At 36.7% G+C, this 24411-nt stretch overlaps 1 protein-coding gene across 2 annotated transcripts in view; it reads right to left on the reverse strand.

Annotated features, from left to right (window-relative positions):
* Positions 1–24411, reverse strand: part of ASXL2 (ASXL transcriptional regulator 2) — a 122108-nt gene that overhangs the window by 79888 nt on the left and 17809 nt on the right. The window contains exon 2 of one of the 2 annotated variants that reach the window (XM_019712756.2): positions 7006–7088. The exons of the other annotated variant lie outside the window; for it this stretch is intronic. Coding sequence (XP_019568315.2) covers positions 7006–7088 — 83 coding nt within the window. The remainder of the gene's footprint in view (positions 1–7005; positions 7089–24411) is intronic. 2 annotated transcript variants of the gene reach the window in all.

Genomic DNA, 24411 nt, shown 5'->3' on the forward strand with positions numbered 1-24411 from the left:
CCCAAATGTCCATCAATGAGTAAATGGATAAACAAAATGTGACGTATGCATATGATGGAATATTATGCAGCAATAAGGAATGAAGTACTAATAAATGCCACAACATAAATGAACCTTCAAATCATTACACTGTGCCAAAGAAGCCGGTCACAAAAGACCACACATATGATTCCAATCCAAAATTTGCAAATCCATGGAGACAGAAAGTACACTACACTAGTGGTTGCCTAGGGCTGGGGCCTGTGTGAGGGTGGCAAGGAAGGGGAGAGATAGCTAATGGGTACAAGGTTTCTTTCTGGGGTGATGAAAATGTTTTGGGTGCATTTGCTAAATAAAGCCACTGCATGCTTTAAAAGGGTCACTTTTATGATGTGTGAATTACCTGTCAATTTTTAAAAAGTAACTACCTCGGGGTGCCAGTTAGCTCAGTTTGGTTAGAGCGTGGTGCTGGTAGGTAGCACCAAGGTTGCCGGTTCGATCGCTACATGGGCCACTATGAGCTGCGCCTTCCTTAAAAAAATAAATAAATAAAAATAAAAAGGTATCTACCTAAAATACTGAAGATTAAGAAAGCTAGCACACTGGGAAGTCAAAACCTGATTCGTATAGGGGTATGTAGTAAAGACCTAAAGACAGGTCTGGCCTTTGCCCTTGGCTTTTAGGAGCTAATCCCTAGGCCCTACTGGGGCCTTTGGCCAGCCAGGTAATATCACTGTGATAGTGGGTGCTTTGAGCCATACAAATAAGATTATTTATGGTGAGGGCTGTGTCACAATGTGTCAGTTGACCTCTAGAGAGGTTAGACATTGGAAACAGACGAGCCATGGGGGTAATGAATCATGCCTACACGTGGACCCCCAATAAAATCTCTGGACAACGAGGCTCACCTGAGCTTCCTTGGCTGGCAAAGTCCTATGCATATTAGAACACACTGATGCTGACAAGTAACACTGTCCTAAGTCACGGGGAGAGGATCCCTGGAAGCTGTTTGGCACTTTACTTTGACTCGGCCCAGTGTGTCTTTTCCCTTGTCTAATTGTAATCTGTGTCCTTTTCCTGTATGCTTCCCATAACCATGAGTATAACAGTTTTCAGTGAATTTCCAAGTACTTTGAGCAAATTATTGAGCCTTGAGAGTAGCCTTAGGAACCCCTGAATAATGCAGTTGGTCTAGTAAGCGAGGGTGATCACGTGAACTGTTCCCTCTAATTTCACAGTTGGCTAAACTCTCACACAGTGAGTTTTCTGGGTTTTTCTCTCACCACTTTGGCTAAAGAGCAGGCCCTAGTTAAGGAGGTATATTACTATAGGGGATAGATACACTGCAGGCTGAGGGGCAGGGGGATGTCCAGAGAGAAGAGAACTGAAGAAAAGAATCCCCTAATTCCCACACAAAGCCTGGACTCATCCCTGCACTGTGAATACTTGGGACAGTCCCAACCAACACAGCAAAAGCTTTGAGAACTGAACCACTGGTCCCATCTCAGACTAACTGTGAGTGGCACATGCATGGAATAGATCCAAAACAGCAGAGCAGAGGCCTTGAAAACTAAACTGATTAATGATCCAACACCTACATGAGGCAGACCATGTACTCTGAGAACAACTGGATTGATTGCCTACTTTAAAAAAATAATCGCCATTCTCCAGGGAAAAGACAATCAACAGTTGCCAACCCTGAGATTACCTAGGTGGTGGACTTAAACAAAAACTTTAAAGCATTCACTATTACTACATGAGGTAAAGATAAGAGAACTTAAAACTAATGGAAAGATAGAAGGTTTTGGCAGAAAAATAGAAATTATACAAAAGGAACAAAACAAGAATTTTAGAATTAAAAGATATAACATCAGAAATTTTAAAAAAATTCACTGGACGGGCTCAATAGCTGAATAGAAAAGACAGAGAAAAGAGTCATGAATGTGACGATAGAGCAACAGAAATTATCCATTCTGAAATCTGGATAGAAAAAGTAGAAAAAAAATGAGCAGAGACTTGGGGAACTGTGGTAAAATACTTGGAGGTAATCATGTCATTAGAAGGAGAGAAAGACTGTGGTAAAGAAAAAATATTTGAAGAATGGCTGAAAATTTGCCAAATTTGGCAAAAGACATAAAGGTACAAAATTCAAGAAGCTCAATGTAATGCTAAACAGATCAAACACAAAGAAATTCACACCTAGACACATCAAATATCAAACTACTGAAAATTAAACAAAGACATTATCAAAGTCAGAAAAAAACAAAGCATTACTTCTATGAAAACAATGACTCAAATGACCATGGATTCCTCATCAAAAACCATGGTGTCAGAAGGCAGTGGAGTGACATTTTTTAAGGACCAAAAGAAAAGAACCATCAACAAAGACTTCAATATCCTGTAAAACAAAGAAAAAAAAAGAAATCCTTCAAAATGAAGGCACACAAAGACAGTCTCAGAAGAGGGAATACAGAGAATTCATCAACAGCAGACATGCTCTATAAGAAATACTAAAAGGAAAGTTTTTCAGGATGAAGGAAAATGATACTAGAGGGAAATGTGGAACTTAGGAAAAGAAGGAAGAACAAAAGAAATGGTAAACATCTGGGTAAATACTGCTAGTCTTTGAACCATTTATGACTGAAATCAAAATTTAGTGACATTGTCTGGTGGGGAATTCCATGTATGAGATGTAACGCCTGTGACAACTATAAAAATAAAGGATGAATAAAGGACTGAAATGGTTGTTAAGGCTTGTACATTTTATTTAAGGTGGTAAAATATTAACTCTAAGAAGTCAATAAAAGGTTTGGATGTCTATTATAAACTCTAAAGCAACCACTTAAAAAACAAACAAAAAGATATAGCCAAAAAGTCAAAAAAAATAAAATATACTGCAAAACTCAAACAATTCAAAAGAAGGCAGTAGAGAGGGTATGGTGAAATAAAAAATAAGAACAGAAAATAAATAATAAAATGGTAGACTAAAGCTAATCATGTCAATGATTCTCAAATTGCATTTTTAAAACTACATGCTATCTATAAAAACCCCACTATAAACATAAAGACATACAGTGTTTTCCAGAAAATAAAACCAGGTCTTTTATTAATTTTTGCTCCAAAAGACACATTAGGGCTTATGTTCAGGGGATGTGATCCTGAAAAATCATGTTAGGGCTTATTTTCCAGTTAGGTCTTACTTTTGGGGAAACACGGTAGATAAAAGATTGCTCAATGTGCTATGGGTGGAAAATCTTAGATCCTATACAGGGAACAGCAGTGTATCCGTTTGGCTGGGGTGCAGACACAACTAAATCAAGCAAACAAAAGTATGTAGGACCAATGATCTCAGTTATTCTATGGAAAAACTACTCTCAAGGCTTCTGTGCCAGTTATCAATTTGACTTTTAGTTCTAAATCCAGCCTTCTTTGCCCTTCTCTGTGACAGCAGAGCTGGACCCTACAATACTTCTCCTTTGCCAACTGGCTCAAAATTAAGTTTTGTTAGTAGAGTGCTGAAGGGACACTGCAGAAAGGGGGCAGGCGGGGAAGGGGGCTTTTCTTTCCAGTTTTAGTGTGCTCTTGCCTGCTTGCTCTTGTGGCATACACACCCAGCAAAGTGAGGGACTCACTGGCACTCACCCTTCAGCAAGGTTCAGCAGAACGCATGTGAGTAGCTTCCCAGAAAATTCTGCTGGTGCCTGAGCTGGAACCCCAGTGACTTGGACAGGCGCCCAGCAAGAGGCTTTCCAGCAAGTTCTTCTAGTACCCAAGAGGCGGTTTCCTATGTGTCCCCAGGCTACAGCACCAGTAATTTTGTAATCCACTGGACCAGAGCCCAACCTTCTCCATGGAAATCTGAATCACAACCTAGGGACATGGAGGGGCCTCCTTGAAAGCTGGTTGTGGCAAAATATACATAACATACAAGTTACCATTTTAACCATTTTTAAGTGCACAATTCAGTGGCATTAAGGACATTCACAATGTTATGCAACCATCACCACTGTCCATCTCCAGAACTTTTTCATCATCGCCCGAAACACTCTGTACCAATTAAAAAATAAGTCCCTATTACACCCCTCCTCTCAGCCCCTGGTAACCTCTATTCCACTTTCTGTGAGTTTCTGTAAGTTTGCCTTTCTAAGTATCTCATATAAGTGGAATTGTACAATATTTGTTCTTTTGTGTCTGGCTTATTTCACTTAACATGTTAAGGCTCATCCATGTAGCATGTATCAGAATTTCATTGATTCTTAAAGCTGAATAATTCCACTGAATGTATATATCACATTTTATTTACCTACTCAACTGCTGATGGACATTTGGGCTGTTTCCACTTAAATATATTGTAAAATAAAACAATCTAGTATGGAATAATCAAAATTAAGCAAGTTTCTTCAAAATGAGAGAGCAGAGGGAAAACTACAAAGGGAAAAGGAAAAGCCATGTATTGAGGACCGAGAAATAAAAACAAAACTGAAAAAAGCAGTACATCCTCAATAAGCACCGTATCGATTTCATTCCGTAATCTGTCTAGAAACTTTAAAGACTATAAGACGACCATAGCTAACAAGCAGGTTTTCAATACCTATCATGCGCCCAGCACTATAAGGAGGGTGGGAGGCGAAGAACAGACAACGTCACTGCCCTCGTGGAGCCAGCTTAATATAAGCTATAGTGAAGCTGTATGACTTTTTTTTAGGATCACAAAAATATTTAATTTTAAACCTAAAGTGCAATGAAGAAAGGACAGAGAACACTATAATAAACTAAAAAGGGAAAATGTGATCTAGACCGGAAAGTGTCAAAATTCTCTGAAAAAGACATATTCAAACTGACACCTGATAAATAAGAATTAAGAGGGAAACATACTCGTTGCTAAGGGGTCAGCATGTAAAAACGCTGAGGTGAGAAGCATTTTCCCTACATATTTGGGAACTGACAAACCAAAAATGATACTTAAATCTATGAGAATGGACAAAAGTGCATGTAAGCTTGAGAGAAGGTGATGAAAAAAACTGTGAAGGACAGCGTAGAGAGGAAAGAAGGAAAGCAGCAATGTTTATGGACATTTCAGGTAACAAAAAGAGTTTCAAGAAGGACGTAGTAGTCAGAAGTGTGTTAAATAACGCTGAGAAGTAAGAGAGGCAAGAACTAAAAGCCCTGAGGAGTTGACTAAATACAAGTCACTGGTGACTTAGAAAAAACTGCTTTGTGGTCATGTAATTGCATCACCACCACAATATACTTTAAGCAAGAATAGCTACTTGTAAACTGTTGTCACTAAGTGAAGCCAGAAGCTATTTTTCATGACTCTACCGTCTTATTGTTTTTTACAAGCTCTTCCTTTTCTTCCTTCTATCCTTTATTTATTTACTATTTTTGCCTGCTCCCCATAAATAATAATGACAAGTTTAAAGTCACAGAGCCTTATTATGTTAGAGCTGGATGATAAATCCTACAATTGGCATTTTGACCAAAGGGACAGATGGAGTCTGATCTCTCTATACCAGATTTCCTGGCCTAATTCTCCAGTGTGTATCAAGTCTAATTTTATGAAAAGGAATGAAATCTCTAGCTCATTCCTATTCAATAAGACCTAATAGTGTTAATGAGAGGATATTAGGACACCTTAGCAAAATTTGTTCCTCTGAGTCACAATAATCATTATCCTTTTCTCCTGTAGACTTGTAAAAATTGATCTGAGATTAAATGGGTATTATGCTTTATTTTTAATCTAATTCAAATAAAAGTTCACAATTATATCATCAATAAATCTTTTAAATAATTTACAAAACTGTTTAAAAGCTAATTCTTTAAATACATTTTAATGTTGTAATTTACAAATGTTCACACAATTTTTCAGGGACATTCACTATATAAAGTGGGATATACCAATTGATACTTCATTGTTTCATATTATTAAAGAGAACTTAATTCAGTCCCAGCCTACTGACATATGGCCATAAATCAAAACAAAACTTTATTAACTGCGTTTGCAAAGAAAGGCCAATAAAAATCACAAATTGAATTTCATGTTAAAGAAAAGAAAATGAGAATTAAAACCTAGCACATGCAATAACTGTTTATCAAAAAATATGCTGTCCATTTACGAATATATCAGCATATTTCTCAATAGGAACACTACTGATATCTGAACTGAAGAATTCTTCAATGTGAAGGACTATCCAACACAATGCAAGACATTTAGCATCCCTGCAACCTGCTCATTAAATGCTATAGTGTGCCCTCCTTTCTAGTCACTGAGACAATGAAAAACAGCCCCCCAAAATTCTGAACATTTTTCCTAAGAGTGTTACACAATACTAGCCCCAGTTGAGAACAACTAGTAGCAGTTTGAAAGCACCGCAACCTTCTCCTATCTTAATGAAAATATCCCAAATGCAGACTCCCAGATTTCTGCCTTAACATAATTGAATATAGTTTTAACATTCTTGATGACAAAGGGTCTTGATTATGAACAGTGACTATTATATGCTATCGTAGTATCATAAGGCTTTTAGGAATTACAGTGTATTTTATCTTTGGTCCTATATTAGTTGACCCCAGGCTGTTGTACTTGAACATAATAAAACTACTGTTTAAATATATACTCTTTATATATCTTTTTCCATTTTATTCTTTTTAGCTAAGGTTATTTCTTCCTCGACTATCTACTTCTAGCACTCCCCCTGCACTAGAGTCCTTTTTATCTGCTAATGACCAAGCTTAAGTCAAAAGCCTGACTTGATAGATGAAGGCTTGAAGATGGCTCCAGGCCTTCCTAAGAAGTAAAGTGCATGGGTGTGGAGACAGCTGCCTTCTAAGAAGCTTTTTCAACTTACTTTTGGTTTTGTAACTGTGCTATAACTGAATACTCCAAAGATCTGACAACTGGATAAATCAGAAATTAACAGTGCATTTATTACTGAATAATCAATCCTTAGGACTAAAGTACACTGCTGTATACTATAAAATACTCTAATGAAGTTTATAATTACTAATAATATTTAAATAACTCACCTGATTTCTTTTAGTCCTTCTCTCTGGATAACTTGAAGAATTTCTTTATGACTCATAGGTGTATTGGGGTATTTTTCTAAGACCTGAGAAACAAGTATATAATAATAAATTATTTCTTCTTATTGTAAGTTCTTCTTATAATTATATATGTAATTATATTTCTTATTCTTATTATAACTATGTATTAATTTCATCCAGCAAATACATATCCAGAGACAAGACTTTTCATCCCTTATATTCTGGGGTAGTAAGTGGGAAATTAATGAAATATAAACAGCATCTTCTCTCCTTTAGTCACAAACAAGTTAAATCCTGAAGCAGAACTAGATGGGAAAGATTAATAACTGAATTATTCATTATTAGTGCATAACATGAAACTATGTTTACTTTCTGCTTCCACCCTACATCCCATGCCTACCTGTGGATCTACCGTAAGCACCGTAAACAGTATTGATCTTCACACTTCCAACAAAGCTTAGAACAGCATGGATGCTTAAAAATACTAAATCAAAATGAAGTAAGCAGTTTATCCTGTTTCTCCCGCTGAACATGTATAACTAAAAACCTGGACAGAAGGAATGTAGAGCTACCTGAAGACTCTAAAAACGGTAGCAGTTAGCTGAGGAAAACACGACTAGAAGTACTACTGATGCAACAGTGAGTTTCCTAGTTTTGACTCCTCTGGGACCACTCAGCCTAAAGTCAATGACAGTCCAAACTCAGAACTACACACTAAGTGCAGACAGAAATGCCCCAAGAGAAGTCATCTCTTTTTTGATCGGAGGAGCAGTAAAGGGAGAGGGAGATCCTCTGGGGCTTTTCCCCCTTTCTCTTGGCCCCTGTCCCCAAGCAATACAAAGGCAGAAGCTGTGGCATTGATGATCTCGGCAAAGTCTAGACAGGGACCTAAACCTCCAAGAAAGAGGTTCCCTTCTGGCCCCACAAGTGTGAAGGAAATCCCCATGGTTTATATTCTTTCTCAACTATCCTTCAGTGAAGGCAGATGCAGTTGTGTAAGTGTGTAGCAACAGAGAAATGACAACCCCAGTTGTCTAAGTCACATGATAAGGGGAGAAGGGTCTCTTAAAGCCAGCAAGTGTCAAGGAACTTGCAAAGAGAAAGGAGCTTAAGAAAGTGATAACAAGAAGTTCTACAAACACACCTAGGGTCACCTCAGAGCTATGCACATGTGGATCTGACCCTAAACATACTATGTGTTCCCAAATTAGCCACTTGGTGGCACACATGCAGAACATATAGGAACAGCTCAGCAAAGACTATGAAAATCAGACATTGGAATTTTAGTGCACAGAAGGTAGATAGAAACATGACCTGAACCTAACGAGGTCAAAGGCCTGCTTAAAAAATCCTCCCATCCCTCAAAAAACAAACAAACAAACAAAATTTTTTTAACATTCTCCATAGGATTCAAAAAAGACACAGAGTATCATAACATCAAAGTATTTAATATACAATCCAAAATTACCTGACATATGAGAAACCAAGAAAATCTCAATAACTCACAAAGGAAAAGACAACCTATACACAAGCCAAAGATGGCACAGATGTTGGAATTATCAGACAAAACTTTAAAGCCACTATGACCATGCTTCAAGAAATCAGGAAAAATCTTCTTAAAAAAATAAGAAAGTTTCAGCATATAAATAAGATTACAATTTTGTCTGTGTAAAATGAAATTTTGGGACTAAATAATGCAATAACCAAAAAGTCCTTGAGAAGCACAACTGCAGAATGGAAATAACAGAGGAAAGAGTAAGTGAACTTGAAGATAGAACAATAGAAATTATCCAACCCAATGAACAGAGAAAAAATTGATGAAAATATAAATGAACAGTCATTTCTATGACTCTGTTCAATATCAAAAGGTCTAGCATTCATGTCATCAGAGTCCCAAAAGGAGAGGAGAAAGAGAAGAGCACAGAAAACACATTTGAAGAAACAGCAGCAGCAAACTTCCCAAATTTGGTGAAAAACATACACTTACAATTTCAGGAAGGTCAATGAATCTCAAACAACATGAAGTCATAGAAATCCATACCCAGATATATCACAGCCAACTAACTAGTGAAAACTAAAGACGACAACAACAAAAAATCTTGAAAGCAGCCAAGGAAAAACAACATCCCATTTAGAACAACAATTCAAGTGGCTGTGGCTTTCTAATCAGAAATCATGGAAGGCAGAGGCAGTGGGAGAACAGGTTCAAGTGCTGAAAGAAAAGGACTATCAATCCCAAATTCCTATCCAGCAAAAATATCTTTCAAGAATGAAGCAGAAATCAAGACATTCTCAGAGAAAGGAAAACTAAGGGTATGTGCCACTAGCAAATGTGTTTAAAATAATTTCTTTAAAGTCAATTCTGGTCTCCTTTTTTTTTTTGGAAAGAGAACCGATAACATTTTAACTTAACTTTAGGTTTCCACTTTTTTTTTAAGATCCAAATTTTAGGCAGAAACTCTTATACCTAAATCGCTTCCCATTCTTACCATTTAAAAAATAAAAATTGGCAATTAAAAGATGCCAGTGAAAGCTAAAATTGAACCAATTCTCAAGAATCTATAGGACACCAACAAAAGAATATTAACTAGTATTGCAAGTTAGTAACAACAGATACAGGACTTGTGTAATAGAAATCATTAAAGTCAGATATTCTAGATTGGCCATTAAAGTGCCACAATGTGATATCAGCAACTACCACTTATGAAGAAGATACAAACAAGTGCTACCCTGTTTCCCTGAAAATAAGATCTAGCCAGACCATCAGCTCTAATGCATCTTTTAGAGCAAAAATTAAGACCCGGTCTTATATTATAAGAGAACTGATCCTACATTATATTAAAATAAGATTAGATCTTATATTAATTTTTGCTCCAAAAGACGCATTAGAGCTGATGGTCCGGCTAGGTCTTATTTTCAGGGAAACATGGTATCTATACATGCTATCAGTTAAGTCTCAGGAGCCTTATAAGGGAAGCATTACGTCCATCTGAAAAGTGGGATAACTAATGCTCAGTAGGTAAATTTCCAAACATAGTACTGCAAGAGAAGTGGTGGCAGGATTCAAACTCAAGTCTATCTTGCACCACTACAGCACACGTGTCCTGTGTCTGCTATAGAGAAATCCAACAAATATGTTTATCATCTTCCTTGATCTCTCTGCTACATCTGACAATGTTATTAACCTTCCCTCCGAGACATTGCTCTTCTCGGACTTTCTTTTTTCCAAAATGTTCCTTCTTACTCTTCTTTGTGTTTTTCTATGCCCATCCCTTAAATATTTTACAAGCATCAACTTGCAGCTTTTGCTTTACACTCCATGAACTCTCCCTGAATGACATTATCTATTCCCAAACCTTCACTCTCCCCTGTTTTGACAATTGAAAGTGACAGCACGGTCTGCATATAACTGTCTTGTAAATTAAATATCAATACCACTGGATGTTCCATAAGCATCTCAAACTTAACATGTGCAAAATTTAACTTATTATTACTTTTATCCATCTTAAGGACCATTCAGAACACTAGGCCTTTATCGTCTATACTCATATGCCAAAAATGTGTAAAATTACTGAAAATGAAGGAAAATATGCCACCGACATGAACAGATATTCATAAAAGAGTTAATACAACTGGATAAAAACCATATGAAAAAGCATTTGCATCCTGAAATATTTAGAGACAAAATTGTATGATGTATGGATTTGTTTCAAAATTATAGAGGAAGAAATTTGGATAGGGGTTTAAATATAGTGAGATTGGCTATAAGTTGATAATCATAGAAGCTAGATGATCGGTACAAAGATATTCATTATATTGTCTACTTTTATGTACACATTCAGTATCTCATAATAAAAATTTATGGAGAAAAAAGAAACAGAATGTTTGACTTTACTAACAATCACATACGAAAATCATATTTCAATGCTTTTTGCCCCTGCTAATTTGGATAGCAAAACCTTGGCAACAATAAATGACTCCATGAAATGAATATGGACACATAATACAGTACTTAAACAACTGACAATTTAAGAAAATATTGTTACTCAATAAAGAAAAAAAAATAAAGGCTACTTATCCAATAATAGGATATTAAAGAAACTGGTATATCTACACAATTGAATGTTATGCGGCCATAAATGATAAGGGAACATGACTTGCAGGGCATGTGGGGGAGGTCTGACCTCTCTCAGCCTCCCTCAAAACTAGGTAAGGAATACCAGTTCTGACAACAGAAAATGAGGGGGAACGATAATTCCAACAACCCAGATCTGCAAAGGGCAGAGGCATATCCCTCTTTGGCCCTTTCTTCACGCTGCTTGTTTTGAAAATGGAGGAGGTGACAAGCCATTCTGAACCATACAAGTAAGGGCACATCCTAAGAATGATGGACTGACTGTACCTCCAGATTGTTGCATGAGGAGAAATAAATTTCTCAATCATTTAAAGAACTTCTATACACAGTCAAATCTATACCTAATATGACTCACTTTGTCTAGTCACATGACAGTAAGTGATCTTCTTAAAACTTAAATTACATTATTCCTCTGGTTTTAAGCTCCCTATCACTTTTTTAAAATTAACTAAAATTCAAATAAAATCTGAATTCCTTCACACAGCTTAAAAGATTCTACATGAAACTGTGTCTCGCTTTTCTCACATTACCTTGCCCTTCCTTAAACATAATACATTCATTCCAAATTCAGGGGCTTTGTACTTGGCTCCCTCCTCCTGCAATGCTTTTCCCCAGAAAATCACTTGACACTCTCTTTTCATTTCCACAGATACTCTTACCCACTCTAAAACATACATTCACAAGTACTACCACCCCTAACTGTAAAAATTTTATACCTCTCCTTTAATTCCTACATATTGATAACTGCCTTATGGTTTACAAACATTGCAAAGGCATTCTATTTCTTTTGATCCTCACAACAACCTCAGGACAGAGCACGGCATCGGATTAGTTTATGTCTATTTTACCAGGAAGTAAGAATCAGAGAAGTTACACAGCATAGCCTGAGCTTAGATGGCAGAATTCTTAATTCCCCAGAGTGAAGAAGGTAATAATAAAGCTGTATATAAAGCAAAGAGTTCAATGAAGAAAAACTTTTATTTTGTTAACTAAAATATACATTGGAATGATGAAAATTATGCCTCTGCTGAATGATGGGTAGGTTATTACTTGTTGAGGCAGAAAAACAGGATTGCAGAAATTCCACTTGCTATTTTGATTAAGAGGGGGATGGGACCATCAAGCATAAAATCAGATAGAGACCTTCTTCTCACAGTCTATTCTGAAACGTGACAAAACTAGCTTAATGAAAATGTCAGCCCCCATGTATGTCTATAACTAAATCAATACCTTAAGACATGGGTTCCTGGCCCTGTCTTTGATAATGAGTACGAACATAAAACTGAAAAACAAGATCCTAGTGGGGCCTAGTCCTGAGTAACTCTCAAACTGTGTTTCTCAAACTCTAGTGTTAATTAGGCTAGTATTCTACCAACTTCCAATGATATTTCATGGTATTCCACATACAAATTGATTCTAGGTGCTGAGTTAAACATACATACAGTCACAAACACCATATATATAGCAAAAAGGATTTCCCAAACGACAATACATATTCATTCTAGCAAATTTAGAACAAACAAAAAAACAGGTTTTGTTTAATTGTATGCATGGGGGGATTCTGCTGTGAAAGAACAGGATTTAAATTTTGGCACGTTCTTTTCCAACATTTTGCACCATTGAGATTCTTCTGCATATACCACTAGTTTGTATATCATAAGCCCTTTTTGCAAATTTTAAGACATTTATTATAATATGTTTCATAGCAGCATAATACTCCACTGAATGTATATACACATATATATTTACATACATACACACACACATATATATGCATCCTAAATCACTTAAGCCATTTCCTATGGCTGCACATTTAGATTGAATAAAGAGGTAATATATCGCGACATTTATCAACACATGCTTAGAGTGAGATAGGTCTTAATTTTATTCCTGCCTCTACCATTAGCTCTGTAACTTTGTAAAGTTAATCTCTGAGCTTCAGTTTCATCAGTAAAAGGAAAATAAGAACAATATCTATAATCAATGGAGTGGCCATGAATATTAAACAGACTATTTTATTTTGAGCTGCTTAGAATTTGGGGATGTAGTAAATTCTCTATAAACATATGCTATTGTTTCTTTTCTTTTTTTGTTAACTTTAGCAAATGCCACCAAGTGTTTCTGATTATTTTTAAAGTTTTACAACAAGTGGAATTGCTGCATAAAGCTCTTTTTAATATATAACACTGCCTAAGTGCTTTCCACTAGGTGTATAGGAGTTTCACTCTACCGTTAACCCGTATTTATATATTTTTTAAATCTTTGGTAATTATTTAAAAAATACATATATAACAATTTAAATTTTTTATCTACTAATGAGGATGAATATTTTATGTCATTACACATTTATATTTCTTTCTGAATGACCCTGACACAAGACAGTAAGTTACTTGATCTAAACAAAAATCAAATTTAAAAGTAAAATTACAAAATGTAATGACTACATCACAAAAAAATCTGAACACCAGAAACATACTGTTTTTATTCCATTACAAAAAGTAGTAGTTTAATGATTTGCCAGATAAAATCACAACTGGACCTAAACAAAATTTGTGTTTACCAACAAGTTGAAAGAGTGAAAAATGTACAACTTATTGGCAAAAGCAGAAAACTGTATTGAAAGCATTGGTATAGATATAAATGATCTCTGTATTTAGTTGCTACTCCAGGCAGATTTAGTTCCAACATAAAACATGCCCTCAAACAATCCCTTTGGTTGCTGGAAAGAAACATACTGCCACTGGACTCTCAGAGGAACTGTGATGCTACAATATCTGCTTGAGGGAAGTGGGAAGATACAGAGGTTTTTGTGAAACATACTGAAAAACACTGACTGGAGTTGATATAATAAAAAACACTGTGCAATAGATGTTGTGCTTTCCCTAGTCAGAAAATCAGAAAGGATTTCTAGGTAAACTGATACAATCATCCACCTGGCAATTAAATTTCATTCTGCTACTATCATTAGGGAATTGTGAATACTAAAATGTATGACACAAATATAAATGGTACAAATGAGGGATCTGTTTGATTTTCTTAAATGGCATCAAGTGCTTAGAACAAATATTCTACAGTCCATACCAACATATAATGATGCTGAAGAGACTCAGTTTGGGTGTTCTCTGTAAAGGCTGCAAATATAATCAAGCGGTTTCAATAGAAAAAACATTTTTAATTGATGCAAAATATGAAAGTGTTTCAAAGTGTAGGTGTAGAGGTCAAATAACCTGCATCTCATCGCTTTAAGAGATAACATAAGTGACTAAAAGCTTTAAAGCCCAATCCCTCATGCGCATGGGGAGGGTCATAACATCCTCACAGACAGGAACACTAAGTAGAATATTTTGCCATATTCCTAACCTAAGTGACTGAGGTTACCATTTAGGTAACTTTTGTTATTATTAAGCAACTGTATATATAAAAATCTTTGCCACTTCACATTTCTGATATCATCCTCATCTAAAATGTTCCTAGGGGGAACAGGGAAAAATACAAAAGACAGCCTACTTTTCTCAGGATACCTGCCCTTTGATTTTCCCACTATTTTAATCCCAAATAGTTAATGATGCCCTATACTAATTCCTGCCAGTAACCTGATCCAAATGTTACAAAGTTTCCCACCAGGAATCCAATCTAATTGTTTTAGTTACCACTGATGCTCACTACCTGCACTCATTTAAGCGCTGAAAAACAGCAATAGTCTATCACTCCTTATTCATTTATAAGCTAGAATCCTTTTTTTAAAAAATGCTTTCCTCTAGGTAGTATTTGGTTACCTGAAGTACACACAATTTCACATAGAAAAAAGCAAGATAAGTACTTAATTCTGACCTATTCCCTAATTTTCAGAATAATTAGTTGGTTTTACCAGTATGCTCCAAAGATGTAACTGATTTTTTTGCTTATTTGAAGTAACAAGAGGATTATGGATACCATTTTATGGAATACCATTATGGATCTTAATACATTTTTGTGCTTTAATTACTACATTTCCTCACTTATAAACTGGTTATTCATGACCATTGTCCACTTTTTTATATACCACTTGTGTGAGCTCTATTTTTCATATTAAATATATTAAAACCTTTAATGTCACATTTACTACAAACACTTTTCCAGTTTAGTCTTCATGTTTTCATCACTGTTTTTTCCCATAGGTTTTTATTAACTTTATGTATAACTAGTCTTTTCTTTTTATTTCTTTTACTGTGTCTACATTTAGGTGTACCTCCCCTCCCTTCAATAGCTTAATATTTTTCCATCTTTTCATTCTCATTTGACTCTTTTAATTCACTAATTTTTAATAAAAAAATGTTCATATACAGAATGAGAGAAATGTGGAGACACACTAGAGAAACCCAAGAGAGAAAAAAATGGAGAAAAACAAAATGGCCACAGATATTTCTGAGCAAAAATACTGTATTCCATTGCATTACTATTACAATACTATTACTGTATTGCATTCCTGTTACATTGTTTTACCACAGGTTTCATGTAAGTGGAAAGACTTTTATGAAACATTTAGCTTACTTTAACCACAAGAGGGCAGTCTTTATTAAACAAAATAATCCACTGGAACTGTTCATGGAACTACATGGCACAGGGTTTAGAAACACCTTTATGGCAATCTGGGTAACTACTCACAAAGTTACAAGCAACACTACACAGAATTAAAGCTTGATAATGTAAATTGTTTTTTAAAGCATGTTTAATATATCTGTTTACGTACAGATTCCCACATCCAGCTAATAAAAAGGATATAAAAATTATACTTTCTGAGTACTCACAAATAATCTAGATAGTCCCTAAGATTTGAGTTTGATTCTAGACTAAATGACAGCAGTATTTCAATTACTGCTGCACTTATGAGTTCATTCCAGATATCCACAGATATGTAGAAGTTTGTGTGATCCAGATGATTTTACTTTACATTTAAAATGTACAGGTAAAACATGGCAATCTTTATAGACCTTATTTCAGTGTTATATGGCTTATTTACTGCGCAAAAGCTTAATTTAAGGTAACCGATGTCACAGCAGTGAATGAGGTCACCCAGGAAATATGCAGAATGAGAAGTGATGAGAGCCTATGCTACAGAACCAATGTTCAGGAGTCAGAGAAGCAAAACTAGCAAATACACTACGGAGTGGCCAAAGAAACGAAGAAAATTAGAAGAACATGGTGCCTCAGAAAAGGCAAAAGCATTCTGAGAAGGATGAAGTGGTCAACAATGTCAAAAACTCCCTAGAAGTTGCGATAACTTCAAAATCCACTGTATTTAGCAACAGGAGCTCCTTAATTAGCTTTACAAGTTCAGATTCCACTTAATCAGGAGGTAAGAAATCAAACTTGAGGGGGTTTAGCACTGAATGGGAGGTCCAGAGGTGGCAACAGGCAGCTAAAACAACTCCCTCTAGAACAGTGAAGGAACTGTGGAGTCAAAGAATAATTGTTTTGTCACAAGTTTCACTGGACCAGGACAAATGGAGACAGAAGTATCCTTAGCTGTCCCAACTCTCCCCATCCCACCATGAGAGGCAAACAGATTCAGATACAGTTTGATAAGTCCCTCGTTATCCAAACTTGCACTAATGTGACACTCGGAAACAAAATGAATTCAGAGGATGCAGGATCCCTCACCAGCCAAACTCACTATACAAACAGCGTGAGTTCAGGAGCTGAACAGGTAATAACAAGGAATACACGGACTCGAGAAGAAATAACTACTAATAGAGCCAAATATGTGAAAAGGAAAGAGGGAAGAGGACCGTACCTGGGTGCCTGGCAGTATCTGTTGATCACTACCTCTGTCCTGAGATGCACTCCTCTCTCTGTTCAGCTTCTGTGACACCAGACTCTCCTGGTTTCCCTCCTACCTCTCCACCAGCAACTATTCATTCTCCTCAATCTTTTAATGTTGATCTTCCTCGGGATTCTCTTCTTGTCTCAATTTCTGTTCTCCTTGACCATTTTATCCTCCCATGGTTTCAAAAATAATTATGCTCCTACAGCAGCCCTCTCTATACACCTCCAGCAGTGCTTATCACACTGTATTTATGATAATTACATTTTAAGTCATCTGTCCTGCCCACTGGCACGTAAGCTCCAGGAGGGCTGGGACCACCTGCCTTGCTCACCTAGTATCCCTAGTGCCTATCTATGGTCGGTCTAAACCATGAGATGCTGACTGATGGAATTACCAACAAGGCTTTGTATACAAGAGTAAAAATGCCTTTAAAAAAAAAAAAAAGAAAAGAAAGATGGATGCAACTGTAAATAAGTTTGTAGATTTGGGGGCAGAAACTTGAATGTAAGAGGTGAGAATATTTAAATACAAATCTATACAGAGAGGCAGCTACAGAAAACCAGAGAAGATTAAAGTCTGGCTGGGTGAGCCCGGGGTAGTTTTACCTCAATTCTGAACAGCTCTATCAAGTCATCCTGATACAGTCCATTCCTCGCTTAGATTCTTTTCACCTGAGTATCCAAGAAGTCTGGATGTTATGCAGACTCCCCAGTTAAAGCAACAACAAAAAGTTCTCAAAACCTGGTTTTCCCCGAACTCTGAAGAATTACTAATAACAGTTAATACTTATCCAGCATTTAAGTGCCAACTACTGTTCTAAGTGCTTTGTGTATATTAGTTCATTTAATCTCTACAATAAACCTATGAGGTAGATACTATTATGGCATTTTCTCAGATGTGAAGACTGAAGCACAGAGAAAATAAGTAACTTGACCAGGGTCACGTCAGCTAATAAGTAATGAAACACAAGATTATTTGCTCCTAAGCATTATGCTGTACCACCTCTGCATCAGCTACACAGCCATACTTCTCCTAAAATTAACTTACTTTAATCAACATTTACTAAGTACTCCTTAACTGCCAAAAACTGGGTCACATAAATGAGTAAGAAAAAAGCCCTGTAGTTCCCAACTAGGGTAGAGAGAGTGGGGGAAGGAAAAAATGGACAACCATGAGAGAGAAAATATTTTAAAAGATACAATGAACTATAGAAACAAAGGTAAAGAACATTTAATTCTTCCTATAAAAAATTACATAATATTCCAAATACAGAGGACACTACAAAATAATAAAACACTATGTACTAACTAAAAAGCTTTGTCAAATCTGCAAAGGGAAATGAAGGAACTTTCTGAAAAAAAGAGAACTGTCCTATACCTTGAGTAGAGTAGTGGTTACAAAGGTGTATACATCTGTCAAAACGAATTCAGCAGTACACTTAAAATGTATGCACTGTGTTACATGGAAAATACACCTCAATAAATCTGGCATTACCTAAATAAGTTCATTTTTTTAAAGACATTAAAGCAAAATGAAGGAATAGTGGGAAAATCCTGAAATTCAAACGCAAACACAAATTAAGGTAAAAAAAATTTGAAAATGGGTTAGGATGGAAGTTATGACTTGTATTAAATTCAACTTATTCATATCTGAGATTTAGGCTGTTTTAATACCTGAAATGACCAAAACACCAGAGGCAGGGAGGCAATAACCAACAGAAAGGGTTGGGGGTAATGGGTGTGTAATGAGCAGAAAGAATAAAGTTCTATGCTTGCAAAAATAAACGAATGAATGAATGAATCCTTAGGAAAAAAGATATTGCACCCGCTGTATCCATCAAACAAAACTAAAAATAGGATGCCAAGAAATAGTAGACAATATATAGCAGGTCCCTGCATTTAGGGAAGTTAGCATTCTAATGGTAGAAACAGACATAAATATGTATGTAAAAATTTTACATACATAAATATGTATGTAAAAAAATTTTTTCAGACAGCGGTAAGTGCAGTAAACAAGACAAAAAAGGGTGATACAGTTGACAGTGAATGAGAAGAGAACAATTCTGAGTAGTCAGGCCTCAATGACAACCCAAAATATAAGCTGAGAAGAGCGTGACAAGTTGCCAGGCACGGTAACAAGAGTAGGCTTAATAAGCCAGCTGTGTAAGGACTAAACTAGAGCAGGCTCCATGTCCTACAGCACACTCCCCCTGCCAGCCTCCCGCCTTTGGCACGCTGCTCTCTGTAGCAGACATAACTTCCCTACTCCGTTCTGTACCTCAAAGTCTGTCATCTAACAAAATAGCAACAATTTTCAAAAATGGTAATATTCAGGGGCGCCCGATGGCTCAGTTGGTTAGAGCGCGAGCTCTCAACAAGGTGGCAGGTTCAATTCCGTCATGGGATGGTGGGCTGCGCCCCCTGCAACTGAAGATTGAAAATAACAACTGGACTTGGAGGTGAGCTGCGCCCTCCACAACTAGATTGAAGGACAACGGCTTGGAGCTGATGGGCCCTGGTGAAACACACTGTTCCCCAATAAAATAAAATAAGTGGTAATATTCAATCCTTCATGGGTTCAGTAAGACAGGTACTTACACGCTACACAGCTGGGACCGTTAACCGATACACCTTTCTGGGAGGCAATTTGGTAACATGCAACTTGAAGGGCCTTTCAAAGACTGACATCCTCTTACCCAACAACTTTTCTTCCAGCAAGCTATAAAAGCAAAATAACAGAAGTACCTACAAGATCTAGGCACAAAGGTGTTCGCTGCAGTATTATTTCTAACAGTTATAAAATTAAACAATCAAAATTCCCAATATGAAGATAATATCATGTTTCCCCGAAAATAAGACCTAACCAGAAAATAAGCCATGGCATGATTTTTCAGGATGCTCATAATATAAAATAAGCCTTAATTTGTCTTTTGGAGCAAAAATTAATATAAGACGTGGTCTTATTTTCAGGAAAATACGGTAGGGCTTATTTCATATTACGAGCATCCTGAAAAATCATGCTATGGCTTATTTTCCGGTTAGGTCTTATTTTCAGGGAAACATGGTAACTCAATTCCCCTCCCAAAGAGATCTTTAATTCAAGAGCAAAGCAGAAACTATAGGTCTGTTTATCTTTATGGCCCTTCAATTACACAATACCTGAAACACAGAAGGAACCCAATAAGTTACTTCTAAATTGAAAATGATTTTTAATATGCTGGTATTAAAGATATCTTTAAGCAGAGTTTTCAGTGATGAGGACATGTTTATGATCTACAAAAAACAACATGCAAAAATGAATACATAATAAGATTTCAATTAAGTAAAAAAATAACCAGGGTGCAGCGGGTTAGTTCAATTGCTTAGAGCGTGGTGCTCTTAACAAGGTTGCCGGTTCGATCCCCACATGGGCCACTGTGAGGGGCACCCTCCACAACTAGATTGAAACAACTACTTGACTTGGAGCTGATGGGTCCCGGAAAAACACACTTAAAATAATTTTTTTTAAAAGTTAAAAAATAACCAGAGAGAAGGATTAAAAATAAATGTCAAAATGTTGATGGTACTACCATAGATCAGAAACATTAACTTACGATCTGCCCATAGGATACACAACTGCCTTCAGGATTCCACAAACCCCCATGGAATTATGTGTTTGTATCTTTTTCCGGAGAGAAGATCCACCGCTTTCATCAAATTCCAAAAGGGAACTCTGACTCCAAAATAACTAAGAATACTCCTCTATCTGGCAAAATTAGGATTAATTTTTTTTCCTGCTTCTTTGTACTTTTGTTTTTAAACTTTCCACAGTGCACATTATTAGCCAGATAATCAAGGGAGGAAAAGCGGGGAATTACTAAGTCAAAGTGTCCACAGTTCACAAAAATAAATGATTAATCCCTCACAGAAAAGTTAAAGGACCCACTTATTGAGACACTTCTTAAAATATTTCTATCAGCTCAAAACATACAGTTTTCATTTGTCTTAAATAACACTTCAAATTTGCCCGATTGTGGCCACACAGGAGATCAAGAGTTCATACCGGGTCCAGCCAACGGAGGAGAAGGAATGGGAGTAGAAAGCCTATGCCGGCAGTGCTACTCTACAAATATAATAATGTGTTACTATCACAAAAAAATAGATTCTACATCTAAACTAAAAAGTAGGTTGCAAATTCTAGGGTTGTTTGGCCATCTCTTATAAAAATTTCCAATAAAATGAAGTGGGCGACACCATCCACTAGAAAAAAATGGAGCTGGTATAGCAATCTTAGATCCTAATTAAAGTCAGGGTGCATTGCTCATTCCAACCTCCCCTCCTCTACAATTCTCACTTATGATTACAATACAGAAATGAGTATATCAACAATCAAATCAATAAGGTTGATTTCAAACATACATCAAACTTTAATTAAACTCTTCAAAAATTTTACATTTTTTCCCAATCACTCTAACGGAATGGTTAGAAAAACTGCCTATTTACTAGGAAACCTCAGCAATTACAAAAACCATAAAGAGTTCAAACTAGTGTTCTTGCTGTAATGCAATAAAACCATACAAAAAATATGTCTTTAAAATTGTTTTTAATCTTCACCCCCCAAATATCTTGAACGAAGAAGGAAATCACAACTATAATATTTAGAGACAAGAGGAATAAATGAAAGGTCTAATTATGGAGGAAAGGGAAGGAATTTTATTATTTGTAGATGTGTTTCTCTTACTCTCTTAAACTACTTGATTTTTTGCCATATTTAATTGATTTCAAAAACTATCTCAGCAGGAGCCGGCCCAGTGGCTCAGGCGTTTGGAGCTCCCTGCTCCTAAAGCCGAAGGCTGCCAGTTCGATTTCCCACATGGGCCAGTGGGCTCTCAACCACAAGGCTGTCAGTTCGACTCCCACAAGGGATGGTGGGCTGTGCCCCCTGCAACTAGCAACGGCAACTGGACCTGGAGCTGAGCTGCGCCCTCCACAACTAAGACTGAAAGGACTTGACTTGGAAAAAAATCCTGGAATTACACACTGTTCCCCAATAAAGTCCTGTTCCCCTTCCCCAATAAAATCTTTAAAAAAAAAAAAAAAAAAAAAACTATCTGAGCATCTTCTATAGTTCCAAAACAAGTCACCTGAAACACCCAAATTTACTCTATTATGCTCAACCTATCTTCACAGATTCAATTCCACTAATTCAATTCCAATGTCTCTCAAAAATGATTCTCATGGTAATAATGTACCTATTCTCAGTCAACATGCTCTTTTCTCCCCAGACCCATCTCAATATTTAATCTTTTTTTATGGGTACAGACCCCCCTTGAGAGTCTGTTGACAGCTATGAATACTCTTCTCAGGAAAAACAATTGTCATTTTTATGGTTAGTTTCTGTGGGTCCACAGACCCCATGACGCCTAAGGTAGATTTGTGTTTTACCAACTTGCATAGCATTCAACATTCTTCTAGTTAAAAGGCCCTGCTTTTCTTCTGGAGATCCACCGGCTCCTCCATTCTCAATCCATACAATGGGAACCAACACCAGCAATAAAGTATGAAGCCCATTAGCACTTTCCAACCTCCTGTCCGCAGTAATTGGTTTAGAAATGGGCAGAAGACTGAAACTAAGGTTAAAGGAACAGAGTAACAGGTAGAAGACATTCTTCTTCCCAGCAGCTACTGGACTTAAATTTGAATGATGTGAGAAAGAAGCTAACAGTTTCCTAACTCCCCAAAGACAAACAAAAGGAGAGAAACAAAATCGTGATGCCTTCATTTAAACACTGAATGCAACCACACCTGAAGCTCTTCCTCCAGATTTTTCAGTGACAAACAGTAAATTCCCTTTTCTTCCTCCTACCACTTTCACATACATTTTCTACCACTTTCAAAACAGTCCTGAGAGACAGCCCATTTCTCAATCAAGATTAAGAACTCCGGAAGTAGATGACAAATCTATACAGGTGACCCTTGAAAAACGCAGGGGTTAGGGGCACAGACCCGGAGCAGTCGAAAATCCCCGTATAACTTTGACTCCCCAGAAACTTAACCAGGGTAGGCCATTTGCATCTGCAGATTCAACCAACCACAGATGGGAGACAGTATTTTTGACCGGCAGTTTGGGAATCTGGGGTTGGGAATGCAAACAGTTTTCAGTCTGTGATTGGTTGAATCCACAGATGCAAAATCTGCAAATACAAAGGGCCAACTGTATTTACTGAAAAGAAAACCATATATAAGTGGACCTGTGCAGTTCAAACCCATGTTGTTCAAGGTCAACTGTATTCTGAACCCATGCACATGGATTTATAACAGTAGACGAACAATAATTAGAGCCTATTTACTCACAAAAAGCTTTTAACCATACTAAAAAAAAGTCGTTTGATATTTTTAATTAAGCTTTTTAACTTGCTGAATACATATATGATGAAATATTCCCAGAAACCAGCCAAAGCAATGCCCTGAAGCTACCAAGACAAAGTAGTTGTCTCAGGACTGTAGTTCCCAGTTGCCAGACACAATCTGGACTTCTCATCCTTGCTCAAAAGAACCAAGTTCAGAGAAAATTTCACCTCTTCCAAGTCAGCTCACATTCTCAATGACACCCTTCCTACTCAACTACATTAGGTACTTAAAATGGGCAATTTCAGCAGTTAATTATATGTTGTTTTTTTATCATTCCTAGTTATTTTAGTCTCTTACTCTTGTCTCCATCTAGTGAAATGCTCTTATTCATTGAGACAAAATAGTCAAGGTTTTAATCATAAGAAAACTAGAAGGAAATCTTCTGAAGAGGACAGATAACCAGGTAATCCCACCTTAAATTTCCTGGATTTCACCTTTCTTTTAGGAGAAAACTCAGTTTTCTCACTGTGATTAACACTGCCACTACAGCTCCCCAGAAGTCGATTTCTATTTAAAGCTTCCAGTTCAAAGGTGGATTAAAAGACCCTTTTTCTGCCCTTGCATAGTTTAAAAGAGAGAAAGAAAAACAACTGCAGGCACTGTAAAAAGAGAACTTTACTAAATAGTAAAGGAAAGTTGCACAATAGAAGGAAAAGAAAACTTGTACTCAGTGTTTATGCACCGATTTCTAAATCTCATCATAAACTTCTAATACCAATACTCCCTGCTTTAGCTTCTGCCCTTCCTAACTCTTTACTGGCTGACAGGTCTAGTGAGCTGCACTCGAGTTTACACAAAAAGTAAGAGGCATCCATTCCTCCCAATCAGTAAGTAGTGTTATCCTCAAGGTCAGGGACCATGTTATGTATTAATGACTCTCCACAAACTAAAGCAAGGATAAGTAGGACACACTGGCAAGACAAAATGCTGCAATATCAATGGCAATTGCCACTGGCTGGGAGGATTGTGGGTGATAGTCTTCCTTTTTACCCTCCCTACATTTTCTATCATGCTCGTGTTATTTTGATCCAAAAACGTGGTTTCATTTATATGTAGTC

This window comes from Rhinolophus sinicus, linkage group LG05, assembly GCF_036562045.2.
Source record: "Rhinolophus sinicus isolate RSC01 linkage group LG05, ASM3656204v1, whole genome shotgun sequence".
Lineage (NCBI taxonomy): Eukaryota > Metazoa > Chordata > Mammalia > Chiroptera > Rhinolophidae > Rhinolophus > Rhinolophus sinicus.